The sequence below is a fragment of the Danio rerio genome, chromosome 12 (assembly GCF_052040795.2).
Source record: "Danio rerio strain M-AB ecotype USA chromosome 12, GRCz13ab, whole genome shotgun sequence".
Lineage (NCBI taxonomy): Eukaryota > Metazoa > Chordata > Actinopteri > Cypriniformes > Danionidae > Danio > Danio rerio.
The window spans coordinates 32571869-32591797 of record NC_141032.1 but is presented as its reverse complement, the minus strand read 5'-3'; the positions used below and the strand labels follow the sequence as shown (position 1 = coordinate 32591797).

The following is a 19929-nucleotide window of genomic DNA, read 5'->3' as shown; positions in this document are numbered from 1 at the left end:
CCAAGGTGCATGAGATACCCCGAGTTCTCGTTAAAAAATAATTACGGTAAATTACCATTGGACCAGTTTGGTTAAAACCGATGATCTTGCCTGCCACCTTCACTAGGCTACTCAACGTGTTCTTATTGGACAGACTCAGATTACCATACCAAGCTACAATGCAGAAAGATAAAACCGATTTAATAAATCGTTTATAAAACAGTTTCATCATAGAGGTACAAACCTGAAACAATCTAAGTTTCCTCAGAAAAAACAGTAACAGGTGTATATTTGTTAACTGTTACATTTTTGACTGGTAGAATAAACCATTGAACAATTGTTAGCAATTTAAAACAACCAACTTAATATTTTTGTATTTTACTTAGATTTTTATCAATGTAACAAAATATTCACTTTAAGAATGAAAACACTGCTGACCCGATTTCACGGCTAGCATTCTTGGCAATTAAGTAATTTATTTTAGTATATTTTGTCATACAGTCAAGATGTAATATCCTTTTGTCCTTGATGATGATGATAATAACATTTGAAACAATGTTTTGACATTTTTTAAACACTCTGATGGGATTGTGCATCTCTAAGATACTAAGCAAGTAAATACATTCTGTAAACGTTGAAATAAGGTTAAAACAATGCTAAAGTAACTCACTGGTCTGGGAGGAGGAGGCTCAGGTGGGTTCTTCACAGAAATGTGTTTACTGGGATCTCCATTGGCTTCAGGTCTGTGGTCTGATGAACAAAGATCATACAAAGAAAGCACAAAAGGGTTATCATGAGCACCAATTAGAAGCATTTAAGATGTTTATGCAAGCAACAAGCTAATGTCATGCTTCTGCTGTTCATCTGCCACTGTATACATAAGCCAATGTCTAGGCTCTGCTAACATAGCCTGCAGCAGTCTCTTAGAGCTGATGGCCATATTCAGTGGCTTCCCATCAGACATTCCTTCAACTTCCTCTCCAAACGGTAACATCTGGGTTGCCTAAGGAACGCAAGGCGAAAGCTAAACCTGCACAGCAAGGGCTAAGAGTCACCCAGGAGTCAAGACATTATCAAGTGCTTCTTTACATTCATTCTCACCACTTGCATGCCTCTATGTGCCCCTGTAAATGTTTCATTGCAAAAAAAAAAAAGCAATGCATAATGAGTAATTAGTAACAATCGCATTACAGCTAGAATATTTTATTGAAAATCTAGTCATTTAATAAACTGTGATGTAAAACTTGTGACATTATTAAAACGTATGCATTCATTAAGAATGCATTAATACTAGACTGGTTAATCTTAAATTAGTAACACTTCACAATAAGGCTGTAATAGTTAACATTAGTTGATGTATTTCCTAATATGAACATACAGTGAACAGTACATTTATTACAGTATTTATTCATCTTTGTTAATATTAGTCAATTGAATTAAAGTTGTTCATTGTTTGTTTATGCTAACTCTATGTTAGTGCATTGCCTAATGTCAACAAGCATGAACTACAATTAATAAATGCTGTACAAGTATTGCTCATTATTAGTTAATGTTAGTAGATGCATGAACTAAAATTAACTAATAAAATTTTTATTTTAAAATGTGAACCTTAAATTGAGCTTGTTTGGAGAGTTTTTAAATGAAGTAACAAACAACATACTCTACAATATATCCAATACGATATAATGTTTGAAACTTTAATTATGATGTGTAATGTAGCTGTGTGAACATAAACAGCATGTCTGAATGTAATAAGCTCAAAGTTCAATGCAAAGACAGATATTGGCTTTTTTTTTTAGCTTAGCAAAGCCCACAGTGAACGAAGTTTGGGGACTACAAAAAAATACATCTGGGGTAATGAAGTCATAAAGCCTTCAGATTCCGCTCATACACTCTGCACAGTGAAGGGGCGTGGCCAGAGGCACTGTAATGTTATAGCAAAGAAAGCTAAAATGCCATTTAAATGCTGCTATTTCCACAGAGCCTCTTTTGCTTTTGTATTTGGTCTTCCAAAGGACATGACACAAAGAGAGAAGTGCTTACAACTTAATTTTAATTATGTCTCAGAGAATTATAAAATATATATAAAGCTAGCATTTGACAAAGGACAGCTTCCAGAATCTCTCACAGTTCAGTGCTGGAAAACTCCTCAAAGAAGGAACAGCTCCAACCATAATAAACCAAGCTGTGGATTGTGAGTCACAACTTGTAAATATTTTTATTTGTTAAAATTATTTAACTACATGCACAGTTTGTAGCAAGGTTGTAAACAAGGATGTAAACAACAAGAAATGCTGTTTGGCACCATTAACAATGTAGCTACAAATGATCAGTCAAAACCCTGTAAGCAGCCACAATCTTCAGCAGCACTACATTGTCTCTCTATGCAGCCGCCTTCAGTGAGTTCTACATCTCAAATAACAAACTCGCTAAAGAAATGTGAACGTTTTATATTACTTACATGTGCTTATATCCTGAATAAATATGAAAGACACTTTTTTAAAATTTTAGAGAACAGGCGTGAGGTTCAGCTTTGTGCTTTTGATTTTATGTCTGATTTAAGCTCAAACTGATACGGTTAACCAGCACATTATTTTAGCTGACCAATCAGAGCTTCATGGGGACGAGCCTTCTGAGGAACTGGGAATATAATAGTCATTTTCATGTTAGCTGAGTTGCAGTATATGATTGAAGTAAGATATATGATCAAAAAACAATGTGATTTTTTTTTACAAATGAACATGAGCACACATTGCTTTGCACCCCATAAACAAAACCAAGCCTTAAAATTACACTCTGGACCACCCCTTTAAATCATCATTGACAAAAATGTGGCCAACAGTCCGAGGTTCACTAAGAAGCCATAACAGCACAGATAGACAACAAATATTGCTCTAATACTATTCTTGAAATTAAAGTGGAAACTTTAGAACCATTTTTCTTATATTAAGTTTTAAAATCAAGACTTTAAAATATATATCTTTAAAAAAAATGTAATTCTACAAATATGTTTTTTTTTGATGTTATAAAATTTTAGTTTTTTGGAGTGCTGCAGTTTAATACTGATAAACCCAACGACAGACAGTTGTGAAAATATTAACACAGACAGGAAATTATAAAATCATGGTGTGACAAATTACATAAATAAAAAAGTCACAATGCTGAGTTTAGTCTTCTCAATAACCTAGTGGTTAATGCACCGACATATAGCACAGAGCTGCAGGTGTCCAGAGTTCGAGTTCCAACTCGTGAACCTATCCTGATCGCATCCCCCGACTCTCTCTCCAACTTTCCTTCTTGTCATCAGACTGTCCTGTCAACTTAAAGGCAAAACCACCCCCAAAAATATTAAAGTAATATAAAAGAGTTTATTATCGTGGTGCTATTGGTTTAGTCACTTAGTCATGCATGCAACTTTTTGGTGCAGACGGCTGCGATGTGAATGTTAAGTCTGGTTTTATTGTTACTCTCATTCTTCAGTGAAATCTAAACAAAGCGGCCTGGCCTCAGATGGGGGTCTGGCAGAGAGCGAGAAGAGGAGACAAGTTACTGAGAAACAGACAGGAAATGGTGAAGAGTGGGGGAGGTGAGTTGGGTTTAACACTTCAGCCAGTCACCCCTCTAAACCTGACAGACACACACACACACACACTGCACAAACATACATCAGTCAACAATGTGAGAAAGACATGTTTGCATCCTCACACCTGCAGAAGTTAATGAAAGTAAAGGTTAAGGCTCACCTCTGTTTGTTTTGTCCTGGGTTTGACATGTGACAATGACCTTGTTCATGTAGATGTATTCTTCATCTCCACCTGCTGAATAACAGGGAATAAAGAGTGGGTTAGACATTTGAACTAATATGCACAAAAGTTTTTTTTTTTTTACTGTACATTGAGCTTGTGCAAACAGAATTCAACAACACACTGAAAAAAAAGATTCTTTGTATTTACTAAAGTTTTTCAAGGTAAGTGGTTACAAACAATGTACGGTACAGTATATGAGCTGAATTTAAACAAACAAATTCAATTGAGTAATGTTCGACTTTTTTTGTTTGTTTAAATTTAGCCTATATAAGTTGTTTGAAACCACTCACCTTAAAACAGTTTAGTAAATCCAATGAATATTTTTTTATGTATTGCAAGTCTCAAGAGATGATGTATGTTGTTAAATTGCAATTTCAAGAAAATTGGTAGGATGAGACTCATGGATAAATGCATAATTTGTCATTTAAAAAAAATAACATCCAAATGTAACCCCACCTGTATAAAATGCAAATGAAATTAAACAAATTCATACTAAGTTAACATCAATTAGCTGATATGTAAATAGATATGAATTGTCAGGAGACATTTGTAATTTACACAAAAAAAAACGTGACTGAAATTGACAAACCAATAATTATTTTCATGCTGTCACTATTGACCATTAAAATTCACAGCACAATAATAGTAAGATTTCCTAGGTATAACATTTAGCATTGTTATTAATTCAATTATTTGATCCTTTATTAAAAAAAAAAAAAAAAAAAAACTGTCGGGCCAGTGCGAGCCAGCGCTTTTATTGGGCTGGGCAGGGCCAATGGCCTGGGAGGTTAAGTAGTGAGGCCGAAATCATGTCGCATTTCCATTGTCGGGCTAGTAGTTTGCAGCGCGTCACACAAACCCCACCCCCAGAATGTCCCCCAAATCAAATGTCACACACCCGCCCACTTCAGTGAGAATCACCAGATAAAGCACACCATGGCATCATAACGAAAGGTGTTCGGCGGGCCAAAAAAGGCCGGCCGCTGGCCCCGAGAAAGCCCCGCTTTGGCCCGATCAGGCCCCGGAATTGACAGTGGAAACATGACTGGCCCTGGCCCTCTCGCTTTTGAAAACGTGGCTAATGGGGCTGTAGTCATTAAACAGTAGGGCTAGGTAGATCTGAGTGTCATCAGCGTAGCTGTGGTAGGAAATTTTGTTCTTTCTAGTTATTTGGCTCAGTGGGAGCATATAAAGGTCAAACAGGAGAGGTGCCAGAACCTTGTGGGACGTTATAGGTGTCCACCTCGACCTATGATCACTTATACTGACACCTACACTGACCTATAATTAGTTTAAACAAACAGCAAACTCCTTTTTTAAATGAGTGCTGACCAAGTTATCATAAAACATCCTGTATTCATTTATTAATTTATTTTGTCTTATTTTTATGCAAACATTAAACAATCCATCATTTCGCTAACATTACAAAAATTTTACGTTTACATTTTCTGTGAATGTTCTGAAAAAAATAGTAATATTTAAGAAATATCAAACAAACTTCTGACTACAGTAGATTACGAAGTATAACTACACAGAGATTGATTTTATGTAAACATTGCACATCAAATACAATAATAATAATAATAATAATTATTATTATTATTCCTTACATTTATATAGCACTTTTTTGGACACTCAAAGCGCTTTACACACATTTTTGGGGGAAATCTCCTCATCCACCACCAGCATACACCTGGGTGACGCGACGGCAACCATATTGCACCAGACCGCACACCACACACCGACTGATGGTGGAGAAGATACAGCGTGAAGAAGCCAATTATGATATGGGGATAGTTAGGAACCTATGATGGACAGAGCCCAGTGGGCAAATTTGGCCAGGATGCCAAGGCAAGGCAAGTTTATTTATATAACACATTTTATAGACAGTGGCAATTCAAGGTGCTTTACATAAACAAGTATAAAAGACACAATTATAAAAAACAATACTATAAAAACAGATGAAAACAGTGTAAAGACAGTGTTTTTCCATATTCCAAAACACGGTGTATCATATTTTCTCATTTTACTCGGGGACTTCCCCATTCTGGTGATCACCCCTCCTCTGTGGACTTTTTCGGTAACTATTAATCTAATGGACATCTCCAACAGATTGAATTTTTCACCTAAAATTGAAAAGTTAAGCCTTACAGCTCTAATTACATGTCCAACTTTCAACTTACTTCTGGAAGTACAGTAAATCCCACGGCCCCTGATTTCTACCCCCTCCCAGGAGTAGATCACTTTAGCTAGCCAAACATAATAAAAGGTCTTAATCTCAGCCAGACGCCAGGGTTAAACCCTACTCTTTTCAAAGGACATCCTAGGATTATTAACAACCTCGGTTTAACGTCTCATCTGAAAGACGGAGCTCACTGAGCAGTATAGAGTCCCCTTCACTATACCGGGGCGTTAGGATCCACACAGACCACAGGTTGAGCGCCCTTCTGCTGAAACTAACACCACTTCAGACAGCAACTCTTTCCCATGTGGTCTCCCATCTAGGTACTGACCAGGCTCAGCCCTGCTTAGCTTCTGTGGGCGACCATGTGAGAGCAGAGGTAGCTGCTGGTAAATAAAACATTATTTAGTGAATATAAAAATCTGTGAATGCTCTGCAAGATCATCTGTATGAATTTGAGGAACTTATTTATGCAACAAAGTCATACAATTCAAGTATGACCTACATATCCAACAACGTCTGAAACCACTATTTTGTATGTGAACTTACTACAGTAAAGATACTTTCTCTGTCCCACTAAAGTAACCTCGCCTGGACCTTCCAGCACTTATTTGACTTTTCCACCCCCTCCTTCTCATATTTAACATTTCTTAGATCTGTATACGCTTTCATCTCACACTTATGTTACCAAACGTAATAGTTTTCTGCTATAGAGAAGAACAGTGAGAGTTTTGTGTTAGGGTCCAAAGGGTCTCCAGAGGCCCTACTTCTGTACACATCAAAGACAGGCCAGTGGGACGCATAGAGAGGTCATATTCTATCATAATAAAAGTCCAGATTTAGTCCCAGCCTGTATAAGATGGTTTTATAGCAATTTTTGGACCTTCGCAATAAGTTAGATAATCTAAATCAAGTGTAAATAGGAGATGGTACGATGGGAGATGTGAGGAACATGGCAGGTAACAGCTTTGATGCACTTTTGGAAACCGTGTGATGAAGCAAAAAAAGTATGTTTCGACAGTACAGTGAAAACAGATCGGGATTTGGAGGATGGAAATGAAAGCTATTTATAAGCTGCTACTAAAAGGAAGTAAGTGTCCCTGGTGGATAAAAACAGCCTTGGAAAATGATACAGTTTGGAGCCAGAGGAGGAAGTGCTCAAGCCCGAGAGCAGAACATGAAAAACCTACAGCCATGCTTGTGTGAAGAAAGAAGCACTGCTTGGACCAAAATTATGGGCTCCCTAATAAGACAGAACAGAGCAGATTCTCTAAACAACACTGAAACTATAAATGTGCACATGACTGTTGCGCCTCATAAGGATATTTCGCTTTGTAAGTGCCCTGCTGAAATATAAACGGGTGTTTCTAGAAGTGCTGGGTGCATTTTGCATTGTGGATAAGCATATTATTTATTCACTCAAAAAATGATATTTGCTGTTTGTTCAAACTACTTCTTTAAAATGAGCGGAAACAACACAATTCTTGAGTTTTTTCAAGGGCCAAGTTAATCTTTTATGTTCAATCCACTAAAATTAGTGAAAACTACACAAATTGATTGTGTGGAACCCAGCATTTTTTACAGTGCTGTTCTTAAACAGTTTTGAGAAATATTGCAAATTAAGGGATCTTTAACAATAAGTGTGCCACAAATCGCATAACTGTGCACTGTTCTATCAGATATTATAGTATAAGTAGTGAACTCACACTGAATTATTTTATTTTATTCTACTGTAAATAATGCTGGGCTCCACACAATTCCTTCATGCTGTCACAACACACATCGATTGAGTTAACTTTTACAAATTTAAATGGATTGACCATAAAACAATTAAGTTGTCCCCCAAAAAGCTTAAGGCTAGTGTTGACTTAAAATAAATACTTTGAACAAGCTCCGAAAGTCAACTTTTGAGTGTAAAGCCTGGTTTATACTCGAGGTGTTCGCTAGTTCGCTTGAGTGCATGCAGCAAATGTAACGTCATCGCTGTGTTTGCGGAGGTTCGATTTGGCTGCGTGGGTGCATGATTTCGGCTGGCGGAGCGCACATTTTTTTTGAGACTTGAGTGAACAGTTTGCCACAGTGGAATGAACCGCCAACTATTCCGCTGTATGTTTTACACTGGATGCCCTTCCAGCTGTAACCCAGTACTGGGAAAACTATTTAGTTTAGTAAAAATCATTAGTAAAATAATAGTAAATCATTAGTGTTACATTTGGGATGACACTAAACTCATGCACTATATGGTTGAGTGGATAGTGAATAGTGTGCTATTTGGGATGCAACTAATATTTGTATGTGTATTTAGTGATATTTTGTCTTGAAAATATCAATGGGCTCTGCACAGCTAGGGTTTTAAAGCCAACAATAAACTTTTAGTGTAAGCTTAATGTGATTGTTTTTAATGTCCCAGGGTTGTATTTACAGCATCAATGTTGTAATGTCATTACAATACATTCAGTTAAAAAGACTTAAGCATTCATTTAGTTGTTTAGTCGTAAAACAAGATAAAAGATCGTTATAACCACTAGCGCCATCAGTAGCAACAGGCTAGCGCAGAAATTCCATTGAAAACACTGGGTAAATTAAACTCATATTTTAAAGACATTGAAAGACCTGAATCATACATTCAGCTTCAATTATCATGAAATGGGTTAGTCTAATTTTTATCTTTTTTGTGTTGCGTTACTAAGTTAACTTAACATTTGCATAAGATCTTTTTTTTTTTTGAGTACATTCAGGTCAACTCTGCTAAATCATTTATAAAATGGCATAACAATCTGTAAAGCAATGATACAAATGTGTAAGATCAGCCACAAATAGAAACAATAATAATTAAAACAAAGTTGTCCTTTCATACTCTTTATAGTAGTTTTTTAATGGCAAAACAACTTTTCTGTCAAGTCTAGCTGTTGATAAATCTGATAAAGGGATTGTTCATCCAAAAAAAATTGTTTTTGTTTTTTTTAGGGTTAGTTTAGTTTTTATCTTGTGAACACATTTTTATTTAGTTTGAATATATGTAGTTTCAGTTGAAATGTTAATAGTAGTTTGCTGTGTCCACAGCAAAGTTTAGTGTTTGCACAGCTTACATTAACTCTTGTGCAAAACTTAGTAATAAAAATAAAGTAATGGTTTGCACACTGAATCCAAAATCATGCAAATGCAACTTTAATGAATAAAAGTAAAAAAAAGCAGAATTAAGACCATCTTCTATATATTAAAGAATGTATATATTGTTTAACGAGCCTGACTTTTTTTGGCAAATGCACAACAGTTAGAGCATGTTTTATGTTTATATAAAATATGTTTTTTGTATATAATCATGGTCTTGACGAATGTCTTGATTGTCTATAGAAAAGTATCTCTAAACAGTCACAGGTTAGAATTTTAGCCATATTCATTTTGAAGATTATTTTTGCTTATTAATATTTTATTTAGTTTTAGTTTTTCAAATTAATTAAGTTTTAGTTTTTCATTTATTATGATTTCTTTTTATTTAAATTATCAAAAATCTTTTCTTTTTGTTTACCAGTACTGTACTTTTATTCTTATTTATTCTAGTTTTTCTTCACTAAAATAACCTTGATATACTCCACTTGTTACAAAACTGTTTCAAAACCAGTTTCTTTCTTCTTTTGAACACAAATAAAGGTATAGTGAAGAATGTTGGAAACCAGCAGCCATTTACTTCCATAGTATTTATTTATTCCTACAATGGATGTCAATGGCTGTTTTTTTAAACATTCCTCAGATTATCCTGTTTTGTGTTCATAAAAGAAATTCAGAAAACCACTTGAGTGTGAATAAATGGTTAGGAAAAGTTTGGCATGAACTATGCCTTGAAAGTCCTTCATGGACCACCAGTGATCTGCAGAGATGGGTTTCTGCATAGTGAGATGATTAGTTTAGGCAGTGTGTTGTTAATAATGTACCATTGGAGGACTTGTAGGACTGCAGCAGCTCCATCAGAAGGCCCTTCTGTACTTTGGCATTTCCACTCAGCTTCTCTACATCCAGGATCTTCAGAAACTTCTGCAGCTGCTCCAACAGCTGCTCCAGCACTAAACACACACAAATAACAGAGTTAGCATAAAGAAAAGCATCATAGCAGTGCTCAAGATCTCCTGTACTTACTATACAGTTGAAGTCAGAATTATTATCCCCCCTGAATTGTTACCCCCCTGTTTATTTTTTTAGGAGAGACGATATTCTCAACACATTTCTAAAGATAATAGTTTAATTAACTCATTTCTAATATCTGATTTCTTTTATCTTTGCCGTAATGACAGTTGATAATATAATATTAGATATTTTTCAAGACACTTCTATACAGCTTAAAGTGACATTTGAAGGCTTAACTAGGTTAATTTGGTTAACTAGACAGGTTAGGGTAATTAGGCAAGTCATTGTATAACGATGGTTCTATAGACTATCAAAAAAAAGTATAGCTGAAAGGGGCTAATAATTTTGACCTTAAAATGGTTTAAAAAAAAACTGCTTTTAATCTAGCCAAAATAAGACTTTCTACAGAAGATAAAATATTATCAGACATACTGTGAAAACTTTTTTGCTCTGTTAAACATCATTTGGGAAAAAAAAAAAAAAAAAATCAAAAATAGTTCTGACTTCAATAAATTCAATTCATGTTTATTACTATAGCGCTTTTACAATGTAAATTGTGTCAAAGCAGCTTAACATTAAAGTTCTAGTAAATTGAAACTGTGTCAGTCCAGTTTTTAGAGTTAAAATTCAGTTTAGTTCAGTTCAGTTTTATATATTAAGTGAGTTCCAATTTCAATTTTATTTATAATGCACTTTAAATCACACAGTTGTCCAAAGTGCTAACAATAAAAAGCAAAACAAAGCATAACACATACTTTAAAATACAAATAAATAAAAATAAAATGTCCACATCTCACGTTGTGCCAAAAGCCAGATTGCCCTTGCAAAAAATTACTACAGTTTTTTAAAAAAAGAATACTGCATTTTTTTTTAAAGCAATACTGCAGTACTAGTTAACTTCTGAAAAGTGCAGTTTTTTGGACACGAAAAAACTGTGTTAAGTATTTTTCAGTATTACTGCAATGCAACTGACATACTACAATACAACCAACTGCAGTACAACTACAGCAATTCAACTGAATACTACTATATTACAAAAGCAGCAGTAGTACTGAAGTGGTACTACTACTATAATGTAGTACTGCTACTGCAATACATGTTAAATAATGTATTACACTTAGGTACATAAAGTAATAAAAGTGCACTTTAGCTTTATTATGTCTTGCAGTATTGTAGATGCATTTTTGTAGTTAGTTTCTGAAAAGTGCAATACAATATATTGTGGTATTACTTCAGCAATTCAATTGTTCACTGTTCATGGCATAAGTCTTAATGGCTGAACAAGTTGTCATAATATTTTGTCATTATGCATTTTTCTAAACATTTCCATTAGACTTATTTTTTTCTAAATCGATCTACAATTAGCAAATCTCTTCAAGGGGAATTTTGTGACTTTCTAATGAAGGTGCATCTCAAAGAAGATTCCTATGTTCACATTTCTGCTTTTGTTTTGTTTTTTCTCTGTACTATGCAGTGCTGTCTTTTCCTTTCTGTATCACAATTACATGATCTGCCAACAAATTAGTACAAAAAGCAAAAATAAATAAATAGAATAGCCATATTTTATATCAGGACACCCCTCCAGAGTACACTGTTTGATTTACAACAGGACTAAGTAATTTAACGTAACTTAAAGTCTTTTCCGTACACAATGACACAAGGACTTTTAATTCTGATGGCACTGACACATTTATTGACACAGAAATGTAGTTTTGAGAGTTGAAATAAGGATTTTGAGCAAGAGACTGGCTTTTGCAGGTAATCCATGGTGTTTTGGTATTTGTATGCGTTGCTTTGAGAAATAGACTAACTTTTTTGCTAAATTTTAACATAAATACCATAATATACACATAATATACCATAATATAATAAGTGACTGAGAAAAACTGTAAATTACTGTATTAATATTATTACTATACTAATCATATTTAATTTAACACAATATGTATAAAATTATATTATGTGTATTATTTAGAATATTTAATCCATTTTTTTTTCAAATTTAGCACCACTGCACTCAATGCTTAATTCAATACCAGGAATAAAAAATTTGCCATAAAGCTGTAAACACTTTCCTGAATAAAGAAAATACCAATGAAAATGACACATACTGTACATGCCTGTGAAGTAATTATTAGCAACTCAGTGAATCCTACTAACTCCACAAAGCACAACAGTGAACCACTTCTGCCTTTCAGAACCACTCAATCAATTACATTACATACAGGGCTTAACATTAACACCCGCCCGCCCACCAAATGCGGGTAGATTTCAGCTTTGGCGGGTTAGACAGACACTCCCACAAGCCACTTGAAAATAATTCAAGTGGTTGAAAATAATTTTTAAATTGTGGTTTTCTTTAAAGCAGGGTTCGACTATAAAGATGACCCAATATGCGTGCAAATCTGATCATAGAATCGAGAAACAGCACGACTAACAAAAAAAAAAATTGCTTTCGCGCAAGCAATGGAAAGCAAGTGAATACCGAATGAGAGGTATATGAGAGGTATGAGATGATCACTCGCGCTAACAGCTGATGTGATGCACGCGACTGTTTAAAGCGTGTGCGCGCTCCTGTTTCCTTGCTTGAAGCAACCGTGCCTGGAACGCTGCTGTGACCGGTTCTCTTTCATGTAGAACAGACAAAAAGTTATGCTCATTCACCCGTCTTGCTGCTTTTAAGAGCTCAAAATGTGTTTTTTAAGCAGCACCCGTTGCTTTTGCTTCGAACAAATGATTAATTAGCCTTAACCATGTGATCATCCATTCATTATCACACAGTATGTTTTTCACCTGCTTTCTTTTGCTCACAGGTATTTTTGTTTATATGGTTTAATAATCGTTATTTACAACAACATTGCTTTAATATGAGATAACCTCTCCATTTATGTGTAGTTAACTAGTGATCTGAGAGACCTTTAGCAAGGATAGATTACTGTGCATATTTTTGATACATGAGAATGATTAATTTTAAAAGTACATTTTTTTTTTGTTAAGAAATGTTTAATTAAATAAAAAGTATAGTATATAGCTATATTTAGCTTGTTTTGACACATTTAAAATTTCTGGCTAAGAAATAATTATTGTTTGGTGTGGTCAGAGATAAATTTGGTAAATCCTTAATTATAAGTTCTGAAAAGTCACGTGAAATAAAAACTAATTGTAATACAACACTATGAAACCATAGCTCATATATGACACACAAAATGTGAAATGAATGAGGAGGCATGTGGACAAAACACAAAATCTAAATCTAGTGATTTTAGCATGTCAAAGTCAAATTTATGCATATAAAAATATTTTCCCAACAACAAGACTGTGGCTAGTCAAAATGCAGAGTGGCTAGTAATGTTGGAAAACTACTAGCCACTGTGGCTAATGATCAAAAAAGTTAATGTCAAGTCCTGATTATGTATATTAAACCAACTGGGTTTCATAACAAAGCCAACTATTTCCTCATTATGTAAAACACTCTGAATGTTTTGCTAATTGCTATTGATGTTATCTGGTGTTCTGTGTGTCTGCAGGTGGAGGTCAAGCATTCGTCATGGCTTTTGGAGGGACGGGTAAATGAGGAGGCTTTGTCTCTCAACCCACACACCCTCCAGGGGTCAGCAGCAAACCGGACGTCCCACAGCTGACTATATAGGCCATACTCTGTTCTGCCTTCCAGCAAAACAAGACCGTACTGGACACAACAAGAAGTCAAAAACAGAAATGAAACAGAAAGAGTAGGTAATCATGTGCTGTTTACATCTAATTTAGGGCAAAGAAGCTATTGAGCTGCTTTTAGCCACACTGCATGTCTTTTAGTACAATGAAATGTGTTGTTTGTCTTGATTTTGTTATGTAGATGACATATGAGTGAGTGCTGGTTGTTGGTTTACTAAGCGTCACTCTCTTGTTCAGTTAAATATTTGCCTATCATACTTAAAATTTTAAAGGGATCAAAGATTAAGTTTATGTAATGCAATGATGAGAAATTATAACTGTTTGCAATTCCATGGCTCAAATAATGCCTTACATGTTTATTTATAATATTAATAATAATAACAATAACAACAATATATTTTTGTCATAACAACTCTTTGAGAGATTTAATATGGTGATAAATATGTATCTGGCATTGTTGATGTTTTTGGTCTTGACATCAAACATCTGTTTCTTGGTTTCTGATTATTGATTATTATATACACTGATCAGCCACTTTATTAAGTACACCTGACCAACTGCTTGTTAACACAAATTTCTAATCAGCCAATCACATGGCAGCAACTCAATGCATTAAGCCATGTAGAAAGGGTCAAGACAATCTGCTACAGTTCGAACCAAGCATCGGAAGGGTCAAGAAAGGTAATTTAAGTGACTTTAAACGCGTCATGGTAGTCGGTGTCAGACGGTATAGTCTTTCAGAAACCGCTGATGTACTAAGGTTTTCAAGCATAACCATCTCTAGGGTTTACAGAGAATGGTCTGAAAAAGAGAAAATATCCAGAGAGCAGCAGTTCTGTGGGCGCAAATGTCTTGTTGATGCCAGAGGATAGAAAAGAATGGCCAGAATGGTTCGAGCTGATAGAAAGGCAACAGTTACTCAAATAACCACTCGTTACAACCGAGGTATGCAGAAGAGCATCTCTGAATGCACAACACATTGAACGTGAAGCGGATGGGCTACAGCAGCAGAAGATCCCACTGGGTGCCACTCCTGTCAGCTAAGAACAGGAAACTGGAAACTACAATTCGCACAGGCTCACCAAAATTGGACAATAAAAGAAGCGTCAGAATTTAGTGTCAACAACACAAAAGCAATGATTCATCCTGCCTTGTTCACTTGTTGTTCACTATACTCTAGTGACCTTCACAGTCACCTGGGCCCGGTTTTTCAAAAGGTTTAATCCGGATCAAATTGATCCGGATTTAGTTATCCTGTTTTTGCGATCTGTGATCACGTAATCCAGCTTACTTTTTGAGCCAGTTTTTCAAAGCAACATCGGATTGGATCAATCTGATCCGGATAGGAACTTTTCAGGATCACTAAATCTGGATTACCAGTGCTCAATCACAATGTAGATAGAGAGGCCTGTGTAAAGAGCAACAAATATAATAGCTAGTGTGGGGTCAATATAACTTTATTTTTATTTGAAAAGAAAACTAAGAAAATTTAATAAATAATAATAATAATAATAATAAATAATAAAAACAAGAAAAACCCCACCCCATCCTCTTCCAGCAGTCCGCTCATCTGAGACCTACAACACTGTACATTGAGGATATTTATAATAAGTTTCAAATTTAGATGTAAATAAAAAAGACTTAATGTCAAAAACTCCACAATAATTTTAGACTTCCTCATCTGATGTGGAGAGACCAGCTTGTCTGAGCGCAGCCTTTAGGAGGCAGATCTCAAGTCTGGTCTTGGTTTGCTGCAGTTTGGTCAGAGTCAGTTGTTCTCTGCCAGATGAAGCTGTGCTTCTGCCCTTTCTGTCTCTTTTTGCAATTGTTGAAAGAGAAATCTAAAGTCATTGCCATTCTTTGCATTTTTATTTTTGGTTATTCTGTTATCATTGCATGCATCACTGATAAATATTCTAAAAAGAAAAATATTTTCCATTGTGATTTATATATATATATATATATATATATATATATATATATATATATATATATATATATATATATATATATATATATATATATATATATATATATAAATTAGTGACAGAACATTTTTTATTGTTTTTGGTCAATTTTGACAGCTGTTTGGGGGATTATTTTTTTATTAGGCCAAACTCTTTCTTCTTTGCTGTAGGCCTATACTGAAAGGCTGAATATGTTAAAGCCTATAATCACTAAAGCCTGACAGATATACAAATAAAATTAAAACCTTATTAATAAATAGTATATCTCGTTATATACTGCATGATTTAAAAATAGTATTATTTAATACATTTTTAAGTTTTCATTACATTTTAGGCATGAAATCCACGCTGAATCCACCCTTCTGATGGGATCAGTTTAATCCAGGTTTTTTGGATCAAAGCGATCCAAATCCTACAAAAAAGGTCTGAAAAACCCAAACTAAAGGTTTGATCCGGATCAAAACCAAGATTGGATTACGTGATCTAATCCGATTAGGCAATCCGTTTTTTCTTTTGAAAAACCCATTTTCAAGATTTGATCCAATCTCTTATCCAAAATCCTAGTGGATTACTTTTGAAAAACCGGGCCCAGATTTCAATCCAATAGAGCACTTTTGTGATGTGGTAGAGATGGGAGATTTGCATCATGGATGTGCAGCTGACAAATCTGCAGCAACTGCCTGATGCTATCATGTCAATATGAACAAAAATCTCTGAGCAATATTTCCAGTAACTTGTTGAATTTATGCTATGAAGGATTAGTCCAACCCAGTACTAGTAAGGCATACTTAATAAAGTGTCCGGTGAGTGTATATTGGCATTATATTCATAATCATTATGTGAGACAGAATATTATACGCTGCTTCTGCAAACATAAATGTAGCATGCAGATTGTTAGCACAAATGAGGTATTTAATTGTTGAAAAGCAAGATAATTGGCTGCTGAGGCAACAGTAACGAGTAACGAGTTAAATTAAAGGTATTACTTAAAAAAATAAGTAATGATGTCTAAAATGTAATGCAGGTTACTTTTAGGTTTAATTAATTTGCTTTAAAAGTTATTTGCTGAGTTAAAATTCATGGAAGCACATAAATGAAGATCCCGATGCCGAGCTGTACATTTCTGAGCTGGAAATATTCTCATTATTTTGACTGCATTAAGGAGAAGTTATTGTAGTGATGCATTTGCGCAGTAGGTAGTGCTGTCGCCTCACAGCAAGAAGGTTGCTGGGTCGCTGGTTCGAGCCTCGGCTGGGTCAGTTGGCATTTCTGTGTGGAGTTTGCATGTTCACCCTGCATTCGTGAGGGTTTCCTCCGGGTGCTCCGGTTTCCCCCACAGTCCAAAGACATGCAGTACAGATGAATTGGATAGGCTAAATTGTCTGTAGTGTATGAGTGTGTATGTGAATGAATGTGTGTGGATGTTTCCCAGAGATGGTTTGGGGCTGGAAGGGCATCCGCTGCGTAAAAACATGCTGGATGAGTTGGTGGTTCATTCCGCTGTGGCGACCCCGGATTAATAAAGGGACTAAGCCGACAAGAAAATGAATAAATTAATGAGAAGGTGATTTTACTTAATGAATAGACAAATCATTTAATTTTACTTACTAATTTGACAAAAAGTGTAAACCTTCATTAATCTGTATATACAACGTGTATAGCTCTGCGGTCAGTAAAAGTTAAGGAAAATAAAATTATAAGTAATTGAATTTTTTAAAAAGTAAATGAAGGTGTAATTCATACACTGTGTTGTTAATTGCAGAGCAAATTGCACCACTTTAATAAAAGCAACACAGCAGTCAAAGCTTCTGTTGAACCAGAAATACAACAACATATAAAGCTGCAGATGCTTTCCTGTATAAAAACTCTTTAGCCGTGACTATGTTTACACTGCAGCTTCTCATATCTTACTGGTTAAATAATAACTTGTGTAGTTTCTAAACTAGTGCAATGACCTATAAAGTGCCTTAACCTATGTTGATGTTTCTCTTGTAGCTTTACGCTGCGGTTCGCTTCCCTCTTGCTGTGGAGATCTAGTGTTTTTGCTCTGCCTTTAGGAGGGAGAGGCCCAGTTCAGTTCAATGATGCAATAACAAGCAATATCTGTCTTTCTCTACAAGCAGATAATCTGCCATTCAGGCTCTGGAAAGAGTAGAACGGATGTCATCAAATAGCTCAAGTCTGAACTGGGTTACTCATTGCAGTAACTAAGGTAGATAATCACCTTTGTCTAACATGCACAATAAAACAAACAAACAAACATTAAATTGTGTAAAGTTGACTAGAAATCTCAAGCAGTGATACTAGAATTTTAAATGTGTAATGTTATTTGGATTTAAAACTTTAAAGGGCACCTAGGTTACCCCTTTTTCAGATTTAATATAAGTCTTTTGCATCTCTAGAATGTGTATATAAAGTTTCAGCTCAAAACACCCATCAGATTTTTCATTATACCATTTACAAGATCCTGTTTTATACGTATTTCCACCAGGGGGTGGTTTTGTCGTACTGTGCCTTTAAGATGAGTCTTCCCCGCCTACTTTTTCTACGTGCCTTCCCGCGTGCTTTAATCTCCTCCCTTGGCTGCGTCAGACAACAGACAGACTTAAAGGAAGAAGGTCTCACGTAGCGTTTGTGAGAAATACTACAGTAAGAACTTTACTAATCAGTATTTGTTGTGAAATCGCATTGATAAGTCACACGCAATATCGTTACAAAGTTCACGCGCACACACACACACTAACACACACACAGACAGGCAGACAAACAGAGCGCGCTTAGCTTTGCACTGTTTTTGCACTCAAATGTGACAGGATACAGGCTAACCTCCACTGCTGTGTGGATATCTGTTATGTTATTGTACAAAATAAACCTGATTTAACGTTCACAAACCAGGATTGAAGCGTCTTCTTTTATAATTGTTCTGACACATGGCTGTGCTGGTGAAGTAAAGCTAAAGAAAATCGCTGTACTTCTTTACGCACGTGCTCTGTTTTAAAACATTTTAAACATGTGAAACTTACTCTTGATCACATTTGATGATGATTGCTGATCCTAGCGAACTGAACAGACCTTTTATTCCCGGGTTACTTTGCGTATGTCTGGTCTTGTGGATATATACACGTGACTACCGGGACATGTTAATGCGCGCAATTGTCAATCAATTAGGTGGGCGGGGGGACCGCACACCTACGTAAAGTTGCGGTCGGTCTGAAAACCGCTCTAATTGGTCCACCGTTTTTATGTTGTAAAATTGAAAAAAAAAGGACTGGGTGTGTTTATATCACTCCAATATGATGGTCTATACACTATATATGTACATATGTTTGTCCAAATAGCTTAAAAAGTAGATTTTTCACCAAAGGTGCCCTTTAATCAAATTGATATCATTATATTACACATATTAGTTAGATATTGTATGGAATATTAATTTCACTCCACAAGCAAATCAAAATTTATTTATATTATTCACTCATTTATTTTTCTTCAGTCCCTTTATTCATCAGGGGTCGTCACAGTGGAATGAACTGCCAACTTATCCAGCATATGTTTTACACAGCGGATGCCCTTCCAGCTGCAACCCAGTACTGGAAAATACCCATACACACTGATTCACTAAAACACACACATACACTGCGGCCAATTTAGTTTATCCAATTCACCAATACAGCATGTGTTTGGACTGTGGGGGAAACATGGAGGGGAGAACATGCAAACTCCACACCGAAATGCCAATTGACCCAGCTGAGGCTTGAACCAGCGACCTTCTTGCTGTGAGGCAACAGCATTATTCTGCGCCACCCCGTCGCATCTATTGTATTAATATAATTTACTAATATACATATTCAGATTATTATTAATAATATATGCGGGTAGTATAGTATATATATATATTTAAAATATATTATGTATATTTATATATTTAACATGTATATAAATATTATTATGTTATTATTTACATTTATATAAATATGTTTAATGTATTAATGTATTATTAACACACACAGAAGCATGCAGTCTTTCGCGCCTTTAAGAGCAACAAATGTGTTCAACTGGAAAGGGGGCGGTATATGACGCAATAATCTGGATTAATGGTTTTCCTAATCATTTAAAGCTTATTGGTTAAGTTCGCCCCTGTTTGCTTCACAAACTAACCTGAAATTGTGGAGAAATAGTATAAGTTTTAAAAAAAAATTTGTAT

General features: G+C 35.3%; 1 protein-coding gene and 2 long non-coding RNA genes across 21 annotated transcripts in view; 2 read left to right on the top strand and 1 right to left on the bottom strand.

The window, feature by feature from the left end:
* The window catches only part of LOC147834503 (uncharacterized), a 755156-nt gene that overhangs the window by 117422 nt on the left and 617805 nt on the right, over positions 1 to 19929 (top strand). The window lies entirely within an intron of this gene.
* The window catches only part of LOC108191726 (uncharacterized), a 99880-nt gene that overhangs the window by 28434 nt on the left and 51517 nt on the right, over positions 1 to 19929 (top strand). For 4 of the 11 annotated variants that reach the window (XR_015504264.1, XR_015504263.1, XR_015504255.1 and 1 more), the window contains 2 exons: positions 3460 to 3565; positions 13617 to 13820. This is a non-coding gene — a long non-coding RNA (uncharacterized LOC108191726). Of the gene's footprint in view, positions 1 to 3459; positions 3566 to 13616; positions 13825 to 17851; positions 17941 to 19929 lie in introns of all 11 variants that reach the window. The other 7 variants (XR_015504258.1, XR_015504262.1, XR_015504257.1 and 4 more) reach the window with 4 other exon arrangements.
* afap1l2 (actin filament associated protein 1 like 2) overlaps positions 1 to 19929 on the bottom strand; it is a 74154-nt gene that overhangs the window by 31951 nt on the left and 22274 nt on the right. For 4 of the 9 annotated variants that reach the window (XM_087276497.1, XM_087276498.1, XM_087276501.1 and 1 more), the window contains exons 2-4: positions 9900 to 10028; positions 3723 to 3797; positions 650 to 729 (exon numbers count right to left, since the gene is read on the bottom strand). In XM_087276497.1, coding sequence (XP_087132623.1) covers positions 650 to 729; positions 3723 to 3797; positions 9900 to 10028 — 284 coding nt within the window. Of the gene's footprint in view, positions 1 to 649; positions 730 to 3722; positions 3798 to 9899; positions 10948 to 11047; positions 12087 to 19929 lie in introns of those variants that run through there. The other 5 variants (XM_087276499.1, XM_087276500.1, XM_087276503.1 and 2 more) reach the window with 2 other exon arrangements.